This window comes from Esox lucius, chromosome 6, assembly GCF_011004845.1.
Source record: "Esox lucius isolate fEsoLuc1 chromosome 6, fEsoLuc1.pri, whole genome shotgun sequence".
Classification (NCBI taxonomy): Eukaryota; Metazoa; Chordata; class Actinopteri; order Esociformes; family Esocidae; genus Esox; species Esox lucius.
This window is the reverse complement of record NC_047574.1, coordinates 1,808,692-1,831,074: the sequence shown is the minus strand read 5'-3', so window position 1 is coordinate 1,831,074 and position 22,383 is coordinate 1,808,692. Positions and strand designations below refer to the sequence as shown.

At 44.9% G+C, this 22,383-nt stretch overlaps 2 protein-coding genes across 2 annotated transcripts; both read left to right on the top strand.

Annotated features, from left to right (window-relative positions):
* The first annotated feature begins 1,475 nt into the window (after positions 1 to 1,475).
* On the top strand, positions 1,476 to 5,338 carry pde6gb (phosphodiesterase 6G, cGMP-specific, rod, gamma, paralog b). The gene is made up of 4 exons (XM_010899514.2): positions 1,476 to 1,601; positions 2,985 to 3,218; positions 3,319 to 3,359; positions 3,458 to 5,338. The coding sequence occupies exons 2-4, from the start codon at positions 3,073 to 3,075 to the stop codon at positions 3,532 to 3,534; spliced, it is 264 nt and encodes an 87-aa protein (XP_010897816.1). The 5' UTR covers positions 1,476 to 1,601; positions 2,985 to 3,072; the 3' UTR covers positions 3,535 to 5,338.
* Positions 5,339 to 7,949: 2,611 nt separating this feature from the next.
* On the top strand, positions 7,950 to 22,116 carry nploc4 (NPL4 homolog, ubiquitin recognition factor). Its single transcript, XM_029120484.2, has 16 exons — positions 7,950 to 8,157; positions 9,319 to 9,399; positions 11,412 to 11,521; positions 11,663 to 11,899; positions 13,661 to 13,709; positions 13,940 to 14,034; positions 14,154 to 14,277; positions 15,589 to 15,768; positions 15,974 to 16,060; positions 16,614 to 16,812; positions 17,272 to 17,432; positions 17,544 to 17,615; positions 18,061 to 18,153; positions 18,439 to 18,555; positions 18,942 to 19,044; positions 19,711 to 22,116. The coding sequence occupies exons 1-16, from the start codon at positions 8,143 to 8,145 to the stop codon at positions 19,872 to 19,874; spliced, it is 1,887 nt and encodes a 628-aa protein (XP_028976317.2). The 5' UTR covers positions 7,950 to 8,142; the 3' UTR covers positions 19,875 to 22,116.
* Positions 22,117 to 22,383: the final 267 nt, after the last annotated feature.

Genomic DNA, 22,383 nt, shown 5'->3' with positions numbered 1-22,383 from the left:
CCCCGGTCTGGTATGATGTTGGCCCGGTATGTTGGCAGTCTGGTATGATGTTGGCCCGGTATGGCGGCAGTCTGGTATGATGTGGGCCTGCTAGTTTTCTGTTCTACCTCATCGTTAATTGAACCCCCATGGTGTCTCAGGTCTAGAAAGATCCCTGATTAGGGGTTTGCAATTAAATAATGGAGTGGAACTGACATTGAGGGCCGGAGTTGAATGTTATGTTAAACAGAATGAACAGGCAAATGTACAGACAAAGAATTAACAGAAAATCTACATAGACAATGAACACCAAGCTGAAAATGTGGATTATGTATGAATGAAAAAATTACTGGATGATTTGGGGAATGCTTTATCTAAGGGTCATTCTAGCAGTATTCTAGCAGCGGCGACAGCAGGAGGCTCTGAGGTAACGTGAGGAGACGCCACGCATCTCAACATCCTGCGTCTGTTTCTCTGTGCATTTGGACTTATCCTTGTGAACATGTTTTTGAAAATGTATTTAGAAATGATTATGTGTGCCAACAGTCTGTTATCTCTCCCAAGGCCTGAACAATCCTTCACCCCTCATTAACCCCAGACACATCATCCTCTATGACCTCTAACTGAGGGTTTAGAGGTGACTCAGCGCAACCAGACTAGACAGACACCACCCCAGGGCAGCAATGACCCTTCACCCAAACAAAAACCCCACAACAAGGGATAAAATGACCAAAATATACACTAAGCATGAAGCAGAGTTAAAATCATCAAAACAAACTGTGAAGTATTAGTATTACAGCCGACTAGGCGACCAGTCTCTCTGTCCTGTCATTCACTGACCACTGAATACCTGATGAGCACACATTTGCCAATAACTACTGAGGTGAAACAATCCTGACTGCACAATGAGGTTTTTCCAATGTAATTATCTAATCAGAGGAATAGAATCCAGCCAATGTAATCCACGAGTGCCCAGCGCATGGCTGTTTTCTGTTTATCAGGGAAGGGAGCTGCAAGCAGCCCGCTGTCTGTTCGTCTGACAGCGTCTCCTCCGAGGGAGGAGGGTAATCTCAGCTCTCAGAGGGACATGGATGTCGCAGCTCTGGACATTGGTTCGGACTGTGCCCATGAGAGGACACTCTGTGTGAAGGATTATCTTTTGTATCAAGTGACAGGTAGGTCAATCTGACATACTGCTGATAAAGGGTTATTTTGTGGTTTGTTGACACCTGGGCCGGGCCCTGCCAGGGATCCAGGTGGATGACGTTATGTAACAGGTCGGCGGGCTGGTTTCCTGTGGTATAGAGAACATTCCTGTCCAATTCCAGCCGCATTACTCTAAATCCCTTGTGATGTTCTGATAATTAAATTGATTGATTTTCTCAATGCAATCATTACAAGATTCAGCCGATGGATTCACCCCCCCACTCCCCCCTCACAGCGATGACATGGAATATGCAGTGGGAGGCGTTACACTACTAATCTGCTGAGAGACCATGAGGAATATAAGAGGTCCCTTCAGCCCTGTGCGGCCCTCAGAGCAAACCTAGCATAGGGACCCACACATCTGCTAGAGACACAGAGCTCACACCCTTCGAGGCTTGCCTTCACCCAAGCAGCCGGTGAGTAGCATTCACTTGTGCTCTTTCACATGGACTTACATTCCTGTAAATATGTGCTAGATGTGTGGAATCCATTATCTAACTCTGCGATTCAGATAGGTTGCCCATGGCGACAGAGATGGACTGTTTAGGAGAGTATGTGTAAAAATGACTAACATTTGCAGAATGTTCTATTTGTTTTAATGTAAGCAAAATGCAGTTAATTTATATGCTGGGTGCAAAACATACTGATCCAGACTGACAATCTGAGTGAGGAGTCAGATAAAAACAGCAATTATGCCTTTTGTTTTCCTGAGCCTGTTTGCAAGGAATCGCACCAAGACGGTTTCATGATCATTCATCCTCATCTGATACAAGAATGGATGTACAAGACAGACGAAGTCTATTGTTAGGAATGTGTGTTTCAAACCGAGTGAGATTATGACATTGTTTGGTCTATTTATTTCCAGAGAAATGCGTTAATTACCTACATACGCACAGTAAACTAGACTGATTTAGGAATTTTTATACTTCCTTGTTTCGGTTTTGTATTATCCAAGTCATTGAACACTATGTTGATAATGACTAAACATATGGTGGATGTGCAGTTAACTTGTTTCCAACCTGAAACATTCTGACATCAGCCATGTTGTGCGTTTTGGAGTGTCCCTGTAAGAGGGGATTGGATTGCGCAGCTTGTTGTATGCTCAGCATATTCTCTACATTGTCCTTGTACTAATGAGATTTGCCCAAATCTGGATGGCTGGCCGCTGGCTTGAAATGAGGACGGGATAGGAGGAGGTGGCTTATTAACTTGAGCTGGGTATTACATTATGAAATTGGGTCATTTCTTTTTTTTTATGATGTAATCCCTCTTGTCCTTTTATTTATGTTTAGTAAAGTGATTAGGTTGGGCCTGATACAAGACAAGGTTGTATGGGGCTGTTCAGTGAACGGTGTTAAGAACTACTAATATATAGTACGAAAGCAGATATTGTTGGAGTTGAATGTTGTTTTATTGAGGACAGTCATGTTCCCTGTATTCATCTCAGTTATTACATATTAAGTTTCATTACAACATTTAACCAATATAAGCTAATAGAGAACCACTATTCATTTACAGTGATGACCTGACCAAGGGTTTAACGATTGCTAGACAACAACCAGTTAAATATGAATACAAACACACTGTGTACAGAGGATTAGGCAGTTGAATAAATATAAGGTGAGATATATTCAAATGGCCATGGTGCTTCAGGTGTGGTAATCAGACGGCAATTGACTTTGTTTTCAAAGGTGCAATGCAAGTGTCATGTTTTAAAGTCTGCTGTCATGTAGAGATGTGTGGTGTGGGTGAAGGGAGTCAAAATATAACAAAAATCTGGTTCTCTCTTCTGGCCACAGTTGAGGAGATTTCATCAAGACAAAGACACTTCGGAGAGGGTGTTTGAATACTCAATCCACAGCATACACCAAGCCAGCTGACTTAACCATGAATCTCGAGGTCCCCAAATTGGACATCAAGTCCGCCACCCGCGTCTCCGGAGGCCCTGCAACACCCCGCAAGGGACCCCCAAAATTCAAGCAGAGGCAGACTCGCCAGTTCAAAAGCAAGCCCCCCAAGAAAGGAATCCAGGGGTACGGCTGCATTCACTGGGTCTTTCTGTCTCAATCAGGCATTCGCAATGACATTTTAACGAGGTTTGATTGTAAATAAACGTAAATTGTCTCCCTACAGCTTTGGTGACGATATCCCAGGAATGGAAGGCTTAGGCACTGGTGAGTTCATTACTTCTGCTCATCTACAATACAAAGCCCAGAAAACCAGCGGGTTTGCTTTGCCTACATTTGCTGACTGTAATGCGTTTCCTCTGCAGATATCACAGTCATCTGCCCCTGGGAAGCTTTCAACCACCTGGAGCTTAGCGAGCTGGCCAAATACGGCATCATCTGAGTCCTGCAGAACAACCACCCCACAATCCTCTGCATCTACATAATCAACTTGTCCAAAGAAACAATGGTCATTTGTCTTTCACTGGTTTCTTCTTTTGTTTCTGCAGCCAAAGATCAACAGTGTTCTCTCATCTGCTTGTGTTTAGGGTCCTATCAGTCTGTCCTGGTAATGCACTGTACTTCTAGGAGCAACCTGGCATCCATCTTCCCTTGCTGGTTCTCCAAAAGCTTCTCTTCTTCTATCCTCTTTTTTAAATCCTCTCCCACGTGGAACACAACATGAAACTTTACGAAAGCATTGCAGCCTCAAAGTTGAGTATACAAACAACATACCCGTGAAATGGGTGGGTTATCATTTCACGAGCCCCGGCGCTTCTGTTGTCATCATAGAGGCCTGTCATCAATGCCGAATTTTACACATAAAATCTGAGTCCTGTGGAGATGAGCCGGCTGCCGGTCAAAGCTAAGCATAGACTGTAATCTGTGACTGAGACAATGTGGATAAAACAACTTATTGTCCCTCTCTTCCTCTCGGTCTTCCTCACGCTTCCTTGGTATAACATCATTTATTTAACATAACCAGGGTTCCTTAAATCTGGACTCTTCGTCCCCCTATTTCTTTAACCTTCCTCATCATCACCTGTCCCTTTCTCACACTTCTCTTTACCTTCACTTTCTTTTACATTTTTTAAAATGTTTGTACAGTATTTTTGTCTATCTTTATTACCTACATGTTTTACATTCGTGTTGGGGTAGGTTCTTGTTTTACGGCTAAGAGAAAAGAACCTTGTCTTTCACAGGCACCATGCTGGACATTAAATGGAGGTGTGTGTGCAACATCAATACCAATAATATATAAAATGGTCTCACACCTCAGATCTCAAACTGGATTTAAATTGGGATCCCCATCTGATGAACCACCTGACAAGGTGGAAATGAATGGCCAGTGCTAATTTTGATTGACAGGGGAGTCGTTTGTGTAACTTCAGGGATGCATCATGTTCAGGCCTCTGTCATCTTATTTCAATATTTAACACATGATCATGTGGTTTCATATCCATATAATTTTTATTTTTATTATATTTCTCATTATCATTGTATGTTTACATCAAGGCCAGTTCCATATTAGTAGCATGCGTCCTTTATTCATGTTGGTACTTCTGTTTATGTTCTCCACCTTTTACATAGTCTGTCACATGTTGGTGAGTCGTGAATGTATTGTGTTTGAATTTTGAACATGGTATCTGTACACTGCAGTTCATTTTGAACTAGTAGACCATCCTTCATTATTCCTCCTTCACATCCTCAATCAGTGCTATCATCACATATTCTAGTGTTTCATCGTCATTTGATTTCAGTCATCCCATTCATTTGATTTCAGAACATTTCATTTAACGGTTCTGCACTGATATTGGCTTACAAAAGCACTTGTTTTTTTTGGTTCTATGCAAAATTATGGCACTGATCTGCCCTACATTATACTGAGTAATCACTTCACAGTATACTCTATACAGCCATTTCATCTATATTTACATTTTATTTTCCGTACCTTGTGTAGTGATTTGTTTGAATGGACCTGCTCATCCTGACAAACGACTGAAGTAGGTAATCAGATACCGCAGGATATACAGATTGTCTCAGTTTCATGTGAAAGTCAAGTTAGCTGTGAATGATAAATAAGGTGTGCAAGATGGGCGCTTCTGTCGCGAACATATTGTACTACTGTCATGTCATAAAAGTTTGGTCTGCTCTAGTCTCTACAGGATCAAATGAAAATAAAGCTTGAAAAAAATTGGAAAAAATGACCAAGTTTGTTTTTTTAACCCAAATATGTTCATACAGTACAATATCTATCTAGTATGGCCTTCTGCCGCTATCTCAGTTGACAATTCCTACTGGCTCAGGTAATGAAAGGTAACAGTTTATGATGCATGTAATGTCTGCCACTAGTAGTTTGTTGGGAATGTCCCAAACTTGCAGAGATTAGTTCAACTATTGAAAGGGGTTTCTGTCAGCGAATTCATCATAGCTTTAGAAGGATGCGGTATGTTGCCATATTGAAATAAAGACTTTCTAATAAAAATGTAGACTAAGTGTCACTGATTAAACATGAAACCAGGAGTGATATACTGACTATTCAAGATATGTTCTGCTAATTGTCTGCTTCTTGCATGTCTGGCAGCTCGTTAAGAATTGCGCGTTCATCTTTTTATGTTGCAATAATTTTCAACGTAAAAATCTCATAATTCATGAAATGAATATGAATATAGCACCAACTACACCCGGTGGTCCAGCTATGGCCATGAAGTCGGCTTTGTTTCTTTGTAGTTGGCGAACATCATGAGGAAACCGAATGATTTTTCGCACGATATGGGGTCTGGAGAGGGCCTTTATTGTTTCATGTAATATTCGCAACCTTCTACAGACAGATGACAGTTGGTCTGCGCTGCATTGCTGCATTTTCCCTGTGGCCAAGTAGGCCAAGTAGATCTACAACCTAGATCTGTGGTGTTATTGGGTTGTTTCTGTGTGTTGTTGAAGTGACTGCATCCCTGAGCTCTAAAGGATCATATTACCCTCGCGATAAATACGATACCTTTTTAAAAGCTAGGTATGATTGTGTTTCTAAAACGTCGACCTGATTAGGAGGCGGATTGTCGGCAGCAGCCCTTTTAGGATTGGTTGTGACTTGTCTTAGTGATTAGGAGTCCTCTTGACTACCCCTAACCTTTCAAATTTAGGGTCTGGTTTCAGCGCTAAAACGCTTTGTGAAATACTCTCAGACCCAAAATGTAGGTGTCCTACAGTTAGGACTGACACCACTGGCGTAGCTCGGGGTGTAGGGGGTGCTGGCGCACCAGGGTCCTCGGTGGGTGGGGGGCCGTGCTTGGCCTCTATGATAAATATGTTTTTGCATTTGTATTTTATTGTTCTATGTGGCTATACAAAGTTTGACTAGGGAGTTTTCATTTGTCTACAGCTACGTGTCATTGCTGCTATTTCTGTACTTCATTTACACATGCCGACTTGTACCTTAAAGTTGCCTTCATTGCACATTTCGAATTGCCACTGTAATGGCATTTTCAATTGTTACATACACATGTCCACCCGGGGAACCTCTTTGCTACTATTTCAGTTGCACAAGCTACTGCTCATTCCATTTTCCTCTATTGCAAATTGAGAATTGCCACTTAACTGCACAACTATTTATCCCATTTACATACATTATACTTAACATTAACTTAACTTAAATGTTCTGCCCTCTATTTGCTTCCATTGCACATTTAGAATTGCCATTTATACTGCATTTGCATTAATTGCACATCTATACATTCCACTTGGACATACATATACTTACTTGTACATTTTCTGCCATCCTCCATTTGCAATTCTGGTTAGACGCAAACTGCATTTCGTTGTACTGTACTTGTGACAGTAAAGTTAAATCGAATCTATTTTAGTCAGACGTCGGCTGTGAGGTTTCTACGCCTGGTTCGGGGTGGGGGAGCGCGTGTAAGGACAGTTTGCACACAGGCCCGTTAGGCCAGTGACTGACACGCCGATTTGTTTTAAGAGTTACTCTTAAGTCAGCAAGTTAGGAGCTATTAAGCCGCGTTTCCACCAAAAAGAACCTGGAACTTTGAGGTTCCCCGGGAACTGCTATTCAAGGAATATTACAGTCTTAAGATGTTTTGTGAATACGGCGGTTGCTATCGGATTGTTGGATAGGTCCAGTCGAACTTGATTTTTGTTATTATTATGCCTAGGGTCCAAAGTTGATGAAGCCAAAATGGACCTTATACTCAAACTAATCGGATCATCGGAGACATGAACTGTGTAAATGACCCTACCTCCAACTGCGTTCTGTCAAAATGACACTTTTCTTTTAAACTAGAGATAAAACCGAGTCTTCATGGGTTAGATTAGACATGTGGTTCACAGCATAGTCCCTATGTACTCGTAGAGATCTAAGAGTGGTTGACTGATTTAAGTTGTATGGCGGACCATACATCTAGCCTATCAGAGGGCCAGATGGAGCTGTTACCAGATGGTTTACACCTGTCGTCTCCCCCAAATATATCCACAAGTGAAAAGCGTGTAGGGGTCCAGTTGCGATTAGGAACTCAAACCACAACAGAACATGACCACATCACAATTCATGACCGTTTCTGCGCCAATAGACTATGGCATGGTCCATACCCAAAAAAGCCGTTGACAATTCAATGAACAAATACCATATATCCTTTTCCATAGTGAATATCATTACTCTGCTGTGGTTTAACCTCAAAACTGACTGCACTCGAAATTGTCGTTTTCTGGTGGGTAGGTTTTAAAACATATATTGAGTAGCGAATCCAAAAGTTTGCCACAGCTGTCAACTTAGATATGGGCGATAGTTAGTAGAATGTGATCCCTGCCTTTCGAAACTTTTTTCACTCGGGCAATTGCTGAGTCGCACTAGGGCACGGACGTGTTAGCTTGTAACACCCGGTGTTTGAGTTGTGGGATGGAGTTTCGTTGACTCTGTCCTGTCAGTACATTTTTAATCGCTGATATCATTGTATTTTGTAACACAGCGAAATATATTGGGAGAACAAACCCGAAACCCATGGCAGAAAATATTGTGAGTATGACAACACATTGTAACTAGTTACAGCTAGTATATATATTGTGGATTGTTAGCCGGCTAGCTCACGTTACCGAAGTCTGGAGTGATGAGGCAGCAGAATTAGCAACTTGCTAGCTAACGTTAGCATCACTAGAATGACAGGGCCCGGATAACTGCTAACTCACTGTTAGCCAGCTTAGCTGGTCAGAAATGTTGATTTAAAATGTAACCAAGTGTATATTAGTTTAGGTATCATATCCTTATAATAAAATTAAGTTGTATATTGAGTAACGCTAACTGTCTTAGCATGCCTAATATAATGATTTAGAAAAATGCGTGGACGTTCACTTAGTTTGACAAAGGGATATTGCTATTGACTTTGTTAGCTAACAATGGTTTAATCGGCTAACTTTAGCAAGCTAACTGGATTTATTAACATTCCCAAGTCTAACAGTGTTTTAGTCAACAAAAAAAGGATGTAACTAGTTAAGTTCGCTAACCGTGTTTAAAACGAGTCAGTGTTCATGTCTTTAACGTGTGGTTTAAAGGAGTTTTAAACTTGCTAACTAACGTTAGCTATTAATTAGCCACAACAGTTGTCTAGCTTGCTAATCTTAGCCAAATACAGTTGTTGTGATCATTGTTTATTCCAGTTCTAGCTCGTTAACCTTTCCAGCAGCTAACCTAATCCCAGATAACCACCGGTATTTTAGCCAACTCGTGACAGATGTCATTAATGCTGAATGTCGTTTAAAGTTCTTGCTGAGGTTAGATAGCATATCTGTCGGCTAACAGATTAACTAGTCCTAACTAAACTAGTAATAATTCAAATTCACGGATTTCGTAGTGAAATAAAAAATTCTGTGTCACGACATCCACGAACGACAGGTGTCAACGACCCTCATTCACAGTTCTGCACTGTCATGGCCCTGATACTGGCGCAGCCTCTCGAAAATTCTAGCTGTGTCATGTTTTGAGTGGGTAACATGGAATGTCAGTAAACCAGCTCATCAAAATTAGCTCACGGGACATGATCAATTTGCCTTTCAAAGTGAATGAATTGACACAGTGAATTCTGTTTTGCATACTTAAAACCACAGACAGAATGCAATAACTTTTACAAGACAGACATTTACCAGCAGCACCCTCCTCCCCTTTCTTTGTCATAATGTTAAGATCATCCGGGTTCAGTCCCCGAATGGGATGAAGAAGATCTCTGCCACCAAGAAGGAGACAGCAGCCGCTTTCCTTAATAAGGTACGGACCCCTGATATGAAGACACGTGTTCACTGTTTGTGCTATTACAGGCTGTGTTTTGGCATTGTGCAAAACAAACCCTTTTCCACCAACACACCTTGTAGTTCTTCTGTTATCATATTTATTGCTCATTCAGTCATACTGGCTGGGCGACATTAAAAGATGTTTTGAGCTGTCCACCGCAGAGAAAAAAAAAATGTCTCTTATAAAAAAAATGTGACTTACATTATTGAGTGCATACATGTATATATTCATCCTGGTCCATTATTGAGTGCATACATGTATACAGCTCTGGAAAAACTTGAGACCACTGCACCTTTTTCTTTTCTTTCCTAAAAGGTCGAAAAGGAAGGTTTTGAGTGAGCAATTTATTGGGTTAATTTGGGATTTATCCTTATGAACTCTCTTCCTCTAGCTGTCTCTCCGTTGTTGTCTGTGATCATTTATTTATGAGGCAGGCAGCTCTGCTGGAAAGGGTGTTTCTAGAGTGTTCTCTCTTTAGCCTGTGTGCTGTACAGATCATGGGATGGAGATATTAACTTAGGATGGATCCAATGTAGGGCTGCAACAACTCATCAGTAAAAGTCAGTAATTACAAATTATTTTAATTATCGGTTTATTGGGCATATGTGACTGAGCTGCATCCTCTCCCCAAAAAAACATCGATGGACTGATTAATTGATTATCAAAATAGATGTTATTGGCAGCCCTAATGCGATACAAGGCTCATCAAAAGCAAGTGTTTTGGAGTGAGAGAGAACTTTAATAATGCAATACTTCTGAGCAGGGGTTTATAAATAGCCTAGATGGACCGCGGTTGCTTGCTAGCCTGCCAGGTAACCTATTGTGACGTCCCAACTGCCTTCTGGCGGGAGCTGCTAGCTTATCATTTCATTGATGTCCTCATGTCATTGCTATTGCTTTTCCACTCCAAACCCACCTCCTCCAGCCAGAGTGTGGTTGGATGTAATGGATATTAATGTGTAATTGTTTTTCCATTAGAGAGTAAAAGTAAAATATTAGCAACAACTTTGTTGTTTCTCTGAGGCCGTTGACCTCCATATGTTTGAGTCTGTTTTGGGGAGGTAATCAGTTAAATGGCCAAACCAGAAGGAATAGCTGAGAATACACACTTCTTTGTAAATGTGGAAATGTCTGCTCCGTGGCATTCCTTGGCTTTTGGTGTGCTGACAGTGTCAGTGGTGGTCCATGCAGAGCTCAGAGAGGCACTATGTGGGAGTGTGTGACTAGATCTCAACAGGCCAGGAAGGAGGGATTTGCCCACGTTCTTTGTACATAACTGCCAAATATGCTGACATGAGCTACTCTTTTGATGCCTAACTAGTTTAAGACTGTACTTTGTATGCACAACACTGGGAAAAACATTTCACCATGAGCAAATTAGGTGAAACTAATGTCTAATTACGAGGCACAGTTACACCTTGTTTTTACGCACTAACACCTCATCTGAAATGGACTCTGTCTTTTCCAATTTAATGAGCAGCATATTATGGACCTGATTGTCTCTTGGGAGTAGAAATGGTGGCTGTCACTCTCCACTGCTCAATGTAATTTTCTCTGGTGGTTTACTAATGACAGGACAGGGGGCAGAAAATAGCGATTTGTCACAGTAACAGCTTAGCTGTCATCTTCCAGTTTTACACCATGGACGTCCTCCATAATGTGCTGCGTGCTAAATATGTGCTTGATCGCTGGAAGTTAACTTCCTGTTGGTGACGTGTGTATAGTTCAACTGGATTCATGACAGACTTGACAAAAACAGAGTTATTGAAATGTTTGTTACCTATTAGCTTTTGCCATAGCAACGTCCATTAACACAAACTAGGGTTTTGCATTCTTGCTGTGTCGTGGCCACTTTCACTTGGTCTGTAGCCTTTCTCTCTCATAACTTTACCCTTATCAACCCTCTAAGCTAAAGGTCATCTTTGCTTAGTCTCGTTCTCTGCCGTAATCCTGGCAAGGAATCATCACCACATTACCTCTGTTCTCAGGTTGGCAAAGAATTTGGCTTCACATCCAACGGCTTCTCCATCTACTTGAACCGTAACAAGACCAATGAAATCCAGTCCCAGAATAAGACCCTCAGCCTGCTCAAGATCAAGTGAGTTTTCCATTTGTTACCGCACCTCCGTCTGTGGCTGTTGGACATCTCCATTTGTATTCCTTGTAGTGTAGCCGTTCGTATCGTCATTTTTCGTCTCTGCTGTAACTTTGGCTGTGGGTGTGTGTTCTCCCGCTGTAGACATGGAGATATGCTGTTCCTGTACCCCTCTGGCTCGCCGGGACCCTCTGGAGAGACCATGGATGTGGCCATGCCTCACTCTTCATCAGCACTGCCCTCTACGTCCCACTCCTCTTCCTCATCTTCAGCGACCATTATGTCACGTTCCCAGTCAGTGCCCCAAATACAGGAAGATGACATCGACCAGTACCTGGCTAAGCAGGAGGGCAAGATCTACCGGAACAAAGATCCACAGCTGTAAGAGATTTGAATACTTCCTGTCTGTTGTTGTGTTGACGCAAAAGCTCTAATGCATCACAGATCCACAGCCATAATAGATTTGAATACTTCCTGTCTGTTGTTGTGTTGACGCAAAAGCTCTAATGCATCACAGATCCACGGCCATAATAGATTTGAATACTTCCTGTCTGTTGTTGTGTTGACGCAAAAGCTCTAATGCATCACAGACCCACGGCCATAATAGATTTGAATACTTCCTGTCTGTTGTTGTGTTGAAGCAAAAGCTCTAATGCATCACAGATCCACGGCCATAATAGATTTGAATACTTCCTGTCTGTTGTTGTGTTGAAGCAAAAGCTCTAATGCATCACAGATCCACGGCCATAATAGATTTGAATACTTCCTGTCTGTTGTTGTGTTGACGCAAAAGCTCTAATGCATCACAGATCCACGGCCATAATAGATTTGAATACTTCCTGTCTGTTGTTGTGTTGAAGCAAAAGCTCTAATGCATCACAGATCCACGGCCATAATAGATTTGAATACTTCCTGTCTGTTGTTGTGTTGAAGCAAAAGCTCTAATGCGTCACAGATCCACAGCTGTTAGAGACGTGTATACAGCTCCAGAAAACATTAGGAGACCACTGCACCTTTTTCTTTCCTTTCCAAATAAGTCAAAAAGGAAAGTTTTGAGTGAGGAACAGAAGTGTTCAAATTAAGAGACCACTGCAAATTGAACGCTTCTGTTCCTCACTCAAAACTTTCCTTTTTGACTTTTTTGGAAAGAAAAAGGTGCAGTGGTCTCCAAATTTTTTTATGTAAACAGTGTGTTTATTATAACATAACTAGGCCATTAATACTGTGTACTCCTATGTCATGTTCGCCTGTCGACCTGGGTACTCCTATGTCATGTTCGCCTGTCCACCTGGGTACTCCTATGTCATGTTCGCCTGTCGACCTGGGTACTCCTATGTCATGTTTGCCTGTCGACCTGGGTACTCCTATGTCATGTTCGCCTGTCGACCTGGGTACTCCTATGTCATGTTCGCCTGTCGACCTGGGTACTCCTATGTCATGTTCGCCTGTCCACCTGGGTACTCCTATGTCATGTTCGCCTGTCCACATGGGTACTCCTATGTCATGTTCGCCTGTCCACCTGGGTACTCCTATGTCATGTTTGCCTGTCCACCTGGGTACTCCTATGTCATGTTTGCCTGTCCACCTGGGTACTCCTATGTCATGTTCGCCTGTCGACCTGGGTACTCCTATGTCATGTTCGCCTGTCCACATGGGTACTCCTATGTCATGTTCGCCTGTCGACCTGGGTACTCCTATGTCATGTTCGCCTGTCGACCTGGGTACTTAACTTACCAAACATGCCCAACATAGCGTGCGTGGACTCAACCTAGTTTCCACATCTCTACATTTCTAAACTCCCATGGAGAAAAATCTTACGTCTCTAACTTAATCTGTTTCTGTTGATAATTTTTTTTAGTGCCTGTGAGGGGTTCTACAAGGCTGTGGAATGCAAACTCAATAGGCTGTACTTTTATATTGCAATAAAACACAGTTTTACTGTACTTGAACAAAGTTCAGTGCTTGAATCGGCAGTGTTAGGCAAGGAATATCCATGTGCTCTTTAATAATTTTTCCAAATGAAGTCAATATTCATGGATGTTTTGTTGGCATTTTTAATTAGCTGGAATAAGGAAAACAATGTCAATGATTTGGACCCTTCCTTGTTACCTGTTGTCATAATTTATCGTTCTCCTGTTTCAGGTGTAGGCATGGATCCATGGGAAAGTGTGTTCACTGTGTGCCGCTGGAGGTAAGTGTCTTTTCAGGTAGCGTAGCAGTTATTGCTTTGTGCCAGCACCTGTAAGTTAGCCAGTTTGAATGTCTGTGTTGGCACTTCTTGAATCAAATCTTGGGCAAGGCATTCAAATACAGTTGCTCCAGGGTAGCAGAAATGAATGGCTGATCTTCTGGCCGTGACCCCGTTGATGTTCCCAGACCGGGGCTTTCACAATGCGTTTGCTCGTTTTCTCTGTCCGGTAGCCTTTTGATGAGGAGTACCTGAGCCATCTAGACCCGCCTGTCAAGCACATGTCATTCCACGCCTACATCCGTAAGCTGACGGGTGGAGCTGACAAGTGAGTGACACCAAACACTCTCTAGCCTGGTCCCAGATCAGCCAGCAGGTTAGCTCAGACACATCATCTCTGTCTGTTTCTCTCTTCATCCATCTTTGTTATAAAACTGTTCTCTACAGGGGGAAGTTTGTGGCTCTTGAGAACATCAGCTGTAAGATCAAGTCGGGCTGCGAAGGCCACCCTCCCTGGCCGGAGGGAATCTGCACCAAGTGTCAGCCCAGTGCAATCACCCTCAACAGACAAGTAGGCCTCATCTCTGTCTGTAGACCCTCCCCCTTCATGATACCCAGGGTGTATACAGGTTGTAGTGAGGCGGGGGGATGGTCGTGGTAATGAGGCAGGAGAGTAATGGGTGGTTGGTTGGTTGGGTGGGTGGATGTGGTAATGAGGGAGGGGAGTAATGGGTGGGTGGATGTGGTAATGAGGGAGGGGAGTAATGGGTGGGTGGATGTGGTAATGAGGCAGGGGAGTAATGGGTGGGTGGATGTGGTAATGAGGCAGGGGAGTAATGGGTGGGTGGATGTGGTAATGAGGCAGGGGAGTAATGGGTGGTTGGATGTGGTAATGAGGGAGGGGAGTAATGGGTGGTTGGATGTGGTAATGAGGGAGGGGAGTAATGGGTGGGTGGATGTGGTAATGAGGGAGGGGAGTAATGGGTGGGTGGATGTGGTAATGAGGGAGGGGAGTAATGGGTGGGTGGATGTGGTAATGAGGCAGGGGAGTAATGGGTGGGTGGATGTGGTAATGAGGCAGGGGAGTAATGGGTGGTTGGGTGTGGTAATGAGGGAGGGGAGTAATGGGTGGGTGGATGTGGTAATGAGGCAGGGGAGTAATGGGTGGGTGGATGTGGTAATGAGGCAGGGGAGTAATGGGTGGGTGGATGTGGTAATGAGGCAGGGGAGTAATGGGTGGGTGGATGTGGTAATGAGGCAGGGGAGTAATGGGTGGTTGGGTGTGGTAATGAGGCAGGGGAGTAATGGGTGGGTGGATGTGGTAATGAGGCAGGGGAGTAATGGGTGGGTGGATGTGGTAATGAGGCAGGGGAGTAATGGGTGGGTGGATGTGGTAATGAGGCAGGGGAGTAATGGGTGGGTGGATGTGGTAATGAGGCAGGGGAGTAATGGGTGGGTGGATGTGGTAATGAGGCAGGGGAGTAATGGGTGGGTGGGTGGATGTGGTAATGAGGCAGGGGAGTAATGGGTGGGTGGGTGGGTGGATGTGGTAATGAGGCAGGGGAGTAATGGGTGGGTGGGTGGATGTGGTAATGAGGCAGGGGAGTAATGGGTGGGTGGGTGGATGTGGTAATGAGACAGGGGAGTAATGGGTGGGTGGGTGGATGTGGTAATGAGGCAGGGGAGTAATGGGTGGGTGGGTGGATGTGGTAATGAGGCAGGGGAGTGATGGGTGGATGTGGTAATGAGGCAGGGGAGTAATGGGTGGGTGGGTGGATGTGGTAATGAGGCAGGGGAGTAATGGGTGGGTGGGTGGATGTGGTAATGAGGCAGGGGAGTAATACCAGTACAGTAGGTGATGTTATGAATCTCCTGTCCACAGAAATACAGACACATTGACAACATCATGTTTGAGAACCACACTATTGCTGACCGTTTTCTGGACTTCTGGAGGAAGACGGGCAGCCAGAGGATGGGGTACCTGTACGGCAGGTACATCGAACACAAGGACATTCCTCTGGCCATCAGAGCTGAGGTCGCTGCTATCTACGAACCCCCGCAGGTCAGTGCTCTAGGCGAGCCCCGGCAGGTCAGCGCTCTAGGCGAGCCCCGGCAGGTCAGCGCTCTAGGCGAGCCCCGGCAGGTCAGCGCTCTAGGCGAGCCCCGGCAGGTCAAGGAACTGTGCAAATTGAGTGAATAAAAGGTATTATTCCAACTGTGTTTTATTGTTAATTTGTCTTTGGCCCAACTCTTGTGAACTTGTCCAGATTGCCACCCAGAACAGCTTGGAGCTGGTGGATGACCCCAAAGCCGCAGCCGTGGAGGAGATCGCAGCCAAGTTGGGCCTCCGGAAGGTCAGTCGATTTCTCCAGTCACTTTAGTCAAGAATCTACTGACTGATCTATCATCAACACCGGACTGGTCAAAGATTATGAGCTCGGCTCTCTTTGGTTCTGTAACATCTCTAGTGGGCCTAATCTTATTTGGGGAGTATCCTCTGTCTCCATGGCCATGAGGCAGTGATCAATGCAAAGGCATTCTCTAAATTCCTCAGACTTCACAGGCTGAGATGGCTTCCATATGCCCCCGGTCAAGATGTGTAAGGAGCCTATGCAAACAGGAGGTGTTCTCTAGAAGGAAATCACAATACAATCAATGTTGAGTTTGTTTTTGTGTGTTTATTTGGATACCTTATTATCTGCTGCCATGACAACAGGCCGTCTTCCCGCGGTCCAAAACATTGTCTAGATGATGTAACATATTGTTATGCCGGTTAGCACGTTACTTCCAATCACAGCTGCCTACATTGTTTATTGACTTCCAATGTCCCATGTAAAAATTGTGATCCGATCAGATTCTGGGTCATTGGGCGGTGTTCTGACTCTTCTGGTGTCGTCCGCACTGTAGGTGGGATGGATCTTCACAGACCTGCTCTCTGAGGACACCAGGATAGGCACTGTCAAGTACACTAGGAACAAGGACTCCTACTTCCTGAGCGCGGAGGAGTGCATTACAGCTGGACACTTCCAGAACCTCCATTCTAACCCCTGCAGGCTCTCGCCGGACGGACACTTTGGATCTAAATTCATCACTGTGGTGGCCACTGGTAAGATGAGACACCAAGGATCCAGAGGAACGTAGTAGTGGGGGCTCACATTCTCATTTGAAATGTTCCTTTAAAAGAGAGGAGAGGAGGGGTTGAGGAGTTTCCTGGGGTTAGAGGAGGTGTAAGAGGAGTTAGAGGATTGAGGAGAAGGTGGAGGAGTTTCCTGGCTCAATGGCAGTTCCACTCCATTGGTCCATTTCAACCCCCTAATGAGGGATTTGGCCTTCTGTTGTCCCTCATCATTAGTTGCCCCCCCCCACCCCCGTGTCCTGGTGCAAATAAGTCCCTGATTTTGGGGTTGGAATGAAAACATGGAGTGGAACTGGCTTGGAGGGTCAGATTTGAAAACCACTGCTGCATAGCCAGTAGCTGCAGCTGTACAGCATGAGCTGCAGTGAGCCCAGGTTAGGAGACACCCCCCCCCCCCCCCCCATCTCACTGCATTGTCTCTCCTCCCAGGTGGCCCTGACAACCAGGTTCACTTTGAGGGTTACCAGGTGTCCAACCAGTGCATGGCCCTGGTGAGGGACGAGTGCCTGCTGCCCTGTCGAGACGCCCCGGAGCTCGGCTACGCCAAGGAGTCCAGCACGGAGCAGTACGTTCCAGACGTCTTCTACAAGGTACCGATACTCCGGCCTGCAAGACGTGGTTCTGTCAGTTCCCAACCCTGTCTGCCGAAGACGACTGGACCTCAGCTCTCTGTTCATTAGCTCTTCTGTATCTGTCAACAGGACAAAGACAAATTTGGCAACGACATCACGTATCTAGCCCGGCCCCTCCCTGTGGAGTATCTGATTATAGACGTAAGTATGAGGAATGTGTATGTATATGTCTCCTTTATATGTTTGATTATATTTATATATTTATGAATAAAAAAGAAACAACTTTAAATTGGGTAGCTTGTAAAATATAGCTAAAATATGCTTCTGTCAATCAGTAGTTGTCGTTCTGGGTACCTGTCTAGTCAGGAAGCTCATCCACGTCGTATTTACATTTTTTTTTGGAAGAGCTAATCAGAGAAAGTAGTCAACTGGGTGGGACCTCGTCCGAGGCTAATCAGAGAAAGTAGTCAACTGGGTGGGACCCCGTCGGAGGCTGATCAGGCTACTGTGAATAGTAGCGATGTCCCTGAGGATGTCTCCGTATCGGCCCAGTACATGACTCATATAGACCATGTCTGAGAGGATTACACAGATGGTGCCTCTTTCTTCTCTATGGCTGTCAGTCCACACTCTCTCTTCTGTCCAGATCACCACCACCTTCCCCAAGGACCCCCAGTACACCTTCAGCTCCACACATCGCTTCCCCATAGAGAACCGGGACGTCCTGGGAGAGACACAGGTACCTAGTCACACACACCACGGACAACAACCCCCAATGACATTGTTCTGCTTGTTGAGGTTTTCTACTGTTTCAGTGACCAGAGAATTTCCAAAATGTGTGTCTAGACCTCAGAACTTCAGAAAGCTTAAAGGCTTTTCTATCCAATGCTCTATTTTAGTTTTTTTCCCTGACCTTTTAGCCTGGTTTTGCAACAGCCATAATTTACCTGCTATGTTTCAACCTGTCTGGAAGACCTTGTGGGTTCATACAAAGTTCTTAAGTGTGTGTGTGTGTGTGTGACAGGATTTCCACAGCTTAGCGTCGTACCTGTCCCAGTGCCCCTCTACTGTATTCCTGGACATAGTGTCTGACTTCCACCTGCTCCTCTTCCTTGTCACCAACGAGGTCATGCCTCTCAAAGTAAGCACTGGAAACAACCCCATCGTAAAACGCACACAAAGACAGGAACTTGAACTTCACACTCATATGTAAGCACTTTGAATGATGTCGGCACGCTACGTGAGGTTTAGATTATTGCCATGTGTTTGTTTAATATGAAAGTGGTTAGTGTTGAAGTTCTCATGAGGTTTTTCCTTTCCGTCTTTGTTCTCAGCAGTTAGATTACAAGTCCAACTGTCTGTAAAGGCGTGATCCATGTCATCCATCGATCTGTTAAAAAAAACACTACAATGTTTCCCTGCCCTTTATCTGGCCGTCTTGACACGACTTGACATATCTGGAACTCCAGCTTCACGTGATGTACTTTCATCTGTTTACCCAAATGTGTTGCAATGGTCCGTCCGTAGGAAAGCATTGGCCTTCTGCTGGATGCAGTGAAGATGAAAGATGAGGAGCTGGCCCAGACCTGGAAGAACTCTGAGCAGTGGGCCACTATTGAACAGCTCTGTAGTAAGTACCTCAGGGAACCAAAGACGAGAACGTCCCCGCTCACCCCCGGAGCCTACCATTAACACCCAACACCGCTCACCCCCAGAGCCTAACATTAACACCCAACACCGCTCACCCCCGGAGCCTACCTTTAACACCCAACACCGCTCACCCCCGGAGCCTAACATTAACACCCAACACCGCTCACCCCCGGAGCCTACCATTAACACCCAGCACCGCCCTACCCCCAGGGCCCAACATTAACACCAAACACCGCTCACCCCCGGAGCCTACCATTAACACCCAACACTGCTCACCCCCGGAGCCTACTATTAACACCCAACACCGCTCACCCCCGGAGCCTACCATTAACACCCAGCACCGCTCACCCCCGGAGCCTACCATTAACACCCAGCACCGCTCACCCCCGGAGCCTACCATTAACACCCAGCACCGCTCACCCCCGGAGCCTACCATTAACACCCAACACCGCTCACCCCCGGAGCCTACCATTAACACCCAACACCGCTCACCCCCGGAGCCCACCATTAACACCCAACACTGCTCTCTCCCAGCAGATGCCGATAGATTTGGGCTGGTGGACGTTAGAGACCCTTGTATAATGGTTTTGTGGCCAAGTCCACCATTAAATGTCATTACCACCAGTAATGTTCCGGTGTTCCTCAGGCACGGTGGGCGGGCAGTCGTCCGGTGCCCTGGAGTACGGCGCCATGGGTGGGGGCCGGCCCTCTCCAGTGTCCTCCTCCGCCATGTGGTCCTGCCTACACTGCACCTTCATGAACCAGCCGGGCACGGAGCTGTGTGAGATGTGCAGCCTGCCCAGGGGTTAGACCGGGTCTCGCCCCTGGCCCTTGCCCTGCCATCTGACCCCCCCACCCCCGCCCTGCCACCTGAACCCACCCCCAACGGCCCCCGTCCCCACCCCTGCCCGCCTGCCTACGCACCGACGGCATCAACGCGCCAGGCATTGGATGCCCCAAGCAGCCTTGCGATTGGATATGTCCTCTTGGCCCGCTGTCCACTCCCACCTCGGCCTGCTGAGGGGTTGAAGAGCTAAACGATGGCACCCTTCAGCACCAAATCAAATGATGTGACATGTGATGACTGCTCTTCCTCGTGGCTATACGGCTGTGCTCCCCCCTGACTGAGCCTGGCTGGGATGTGTTTAGGTAAAAGCACCTTGGCAATATGTCTTCATACCTCTTCCTCCAGATGGCTGTTAATTGTCCACCTCCAAGACCTGGCTCAATAAATGTTGCTGTGCTAGACGATGACAGGAAAAGACTGTAGAATTGGTTTTATGTCCCTCACAATGACCAGCCCCCAGCCCTCCCACAATTCTGTTTGGTTCTCACGACTTCTGTTGTGTAAATAATACTCATTATTTGAGGAATGATTGATGCTGTTTATTTAATTACACATTGAGCATTTAGTTTTCCTGATAGTAGCTACAGTTTATATCAGGACTTTTGAATCTGTTTGGGTGTTTTGCTAAGTCATATGATTTTTGCAGAACTCACTCTCTCGATCAGTAACAGTCTATTCATAACATTTCTTCATTGGCCCATGGTTTAAATTAAACTTCCAGGCACTTCAGTCTCATAAATGAATCATTCATTCAGAGTTTTCTGTTACAAAAGTGGTTTGTTCTGTGTTTGTCAGGCATTTCCTTTAAGTCAAACCCCTGCCATTAGGAGTTCAGAGAGAGTATGCCAGCATCAATAAAACCATGTTTTTGGCTTATAGTTCTTTGAATTGGAGCCTGCCTAGATACTCTGCTTGCTAACTGTGCTAACATTACAGCTCCAGTTGATGTAATATGACACCCACACCTGTTTCCATGGCTAGCTACACTGTCTTTCACACTTTTCCTCCTTCCTCTCTTCCTCTGTTAAAAGGATGGTTCGACCTGGATCGAACTATCCCTTTAAGAATGAAACCAGTCAAGTGCTTCTAGAGTGTTATGAATGCATGTCTTTCCTCTGATGAGATCCTGTAGCTCTCCACTGTTCTGCCTTCAAAGATTCCATATGTCAGCGTAGTCAGGAGAGAAAGATGCCGGGATGGTCCTTCCCCTTCGGTGGCCAATGTGTTCTGCACCTGGGATTGAGACAAACCGAAAGATGGAGGGAAGCATGGAAGGAAAAAAATACTTTGTGAAGGAGAAGTTAAACTGAACGGGCAGGCAAACTTGAAGGACTCTGGGGATTTCTTCTGTCAGAGAACCAATGTTTCTCGTCACACTGAAAGCTGTAAACCTGAACTCCTTCCATAGGTAATGCTTGACATAGAAAGTAAAAGCTGATGCCCACTGCACAATCAATTTCAGTACGGGAATTTTACCTAATGTCGGCAGATTTGGCAAATTAGCATGAAACTTCCTGACAAGCACTTATTCCCGAAGACATCTGTCAGCACTGAAGGTGTGTTTCTGGAATTTCACAGCTCAGCTTAATAGGTTTGATTTTATACCTTAATACATCAAGGTAGCATTTGAGTTTCTGATGTAACAGATAACTGCAACTTCTGCCAGCATTTATCAAGTACGCCAGCATTCTCAAAGGGAGGTTTTGCCCAAAATACGTAGCGAATGTACATCCAACGTTTCCCTTCATTTTGTCGCCTCTATCAGGAGATTGGCTTCTTTAGGTGAAAGTGGGGAGGGGGGGGGTTTGGTGTTCATGGGTTTCAAATATTCTATTTATAAAGATGTGTGCTTTTTTTGGTAAGAGCTTAGGAGTAATTTCCATTGAAGTGATTTTTTTTCTTTAAATTGAAAAGAGTTCATGGGCATTTTGCCTATTTCTATACCCCCCCGATGTGTGAGTTGTTGAACTGTTATCTGTTGTCACCCAAGCGGTTGGCAGAGAATGCATCTGGTCCAAACAGTTACAATGTGGTGTCAGTTTCAGCATCAGCAATTTGCACGGAACACCCTGGACCAGAGCTATCTCCGTTCCAATTTCCTACACTGAGCTGAAATTCGACTCGAAAGTTTTATGATGCTGTCAAACTGAAGTAGAATTTTCAATATCAGAAATGCTAGTAAAATAATAAAATAATTCCTGTCAATGGATTACTTCAGTTTGGTTGATTTGGCTCTGAAAGCGGTTAGGATGAATGCTTTCTTCATGAATGTGCTTTTTGGCTGATGTTTCTGCTCCTTAGCTAAGTGGTTTGAGTTTGGCCCTGATTCACAGGGTCTGATGAGGTTGCCGCCTCAAGTTCTGTTCAGATTATTAATTTTAACGCAACCTCCAACACAAACTCCAGTTTTCAGTGCCAGGGTGTCTTCAGGTCAGTGTAATTAGGGTTTAAGTCGTTTTGATTTTGATCCTT

Excerpts from the sequence above, each read along its gene's own strand:
- pde6gb (XM_010899514.2), top strand. The coding sequence starts at position 3,073 with ATGAATCTCGAGGTCCCCAAATTGGACATCAAGTCCGCCACCCGCGTC. Across the intron at positions 3,219-3,318 it reads CCCAAGAAAGGAATCCAGGG|CTTTGGTGACGATATCCCAG; the intron begins GTACGGCTGCAT and ends GTCTCCCTACAG. Across the intron at positions 3,360-3,457 it reads AATGGAAGGCTTAGGCACTG|ATATCACAGTCATCTGCCCC; the intron begins GTGAGTTCATTA and ends TTTCCTCTGCAG.
- nploc4 (XM_029120484.2), top strand. Across the intron at positions 16,813-17,271 it reads CATCACTGTGGTGGCCACTG|GTGGCCCTGACAACCAGGTT; the intron begins GTAAGATGAGAC and ends CTCTCCTCCCAG. Across the intron at positions 17,433-17,543 it reads TTCCAGACGTCTTCTACAAG|GACAAAGACAAATTTGGCAA; the intron begins GTACCGATACTC and ends ATCTGTCAACAG.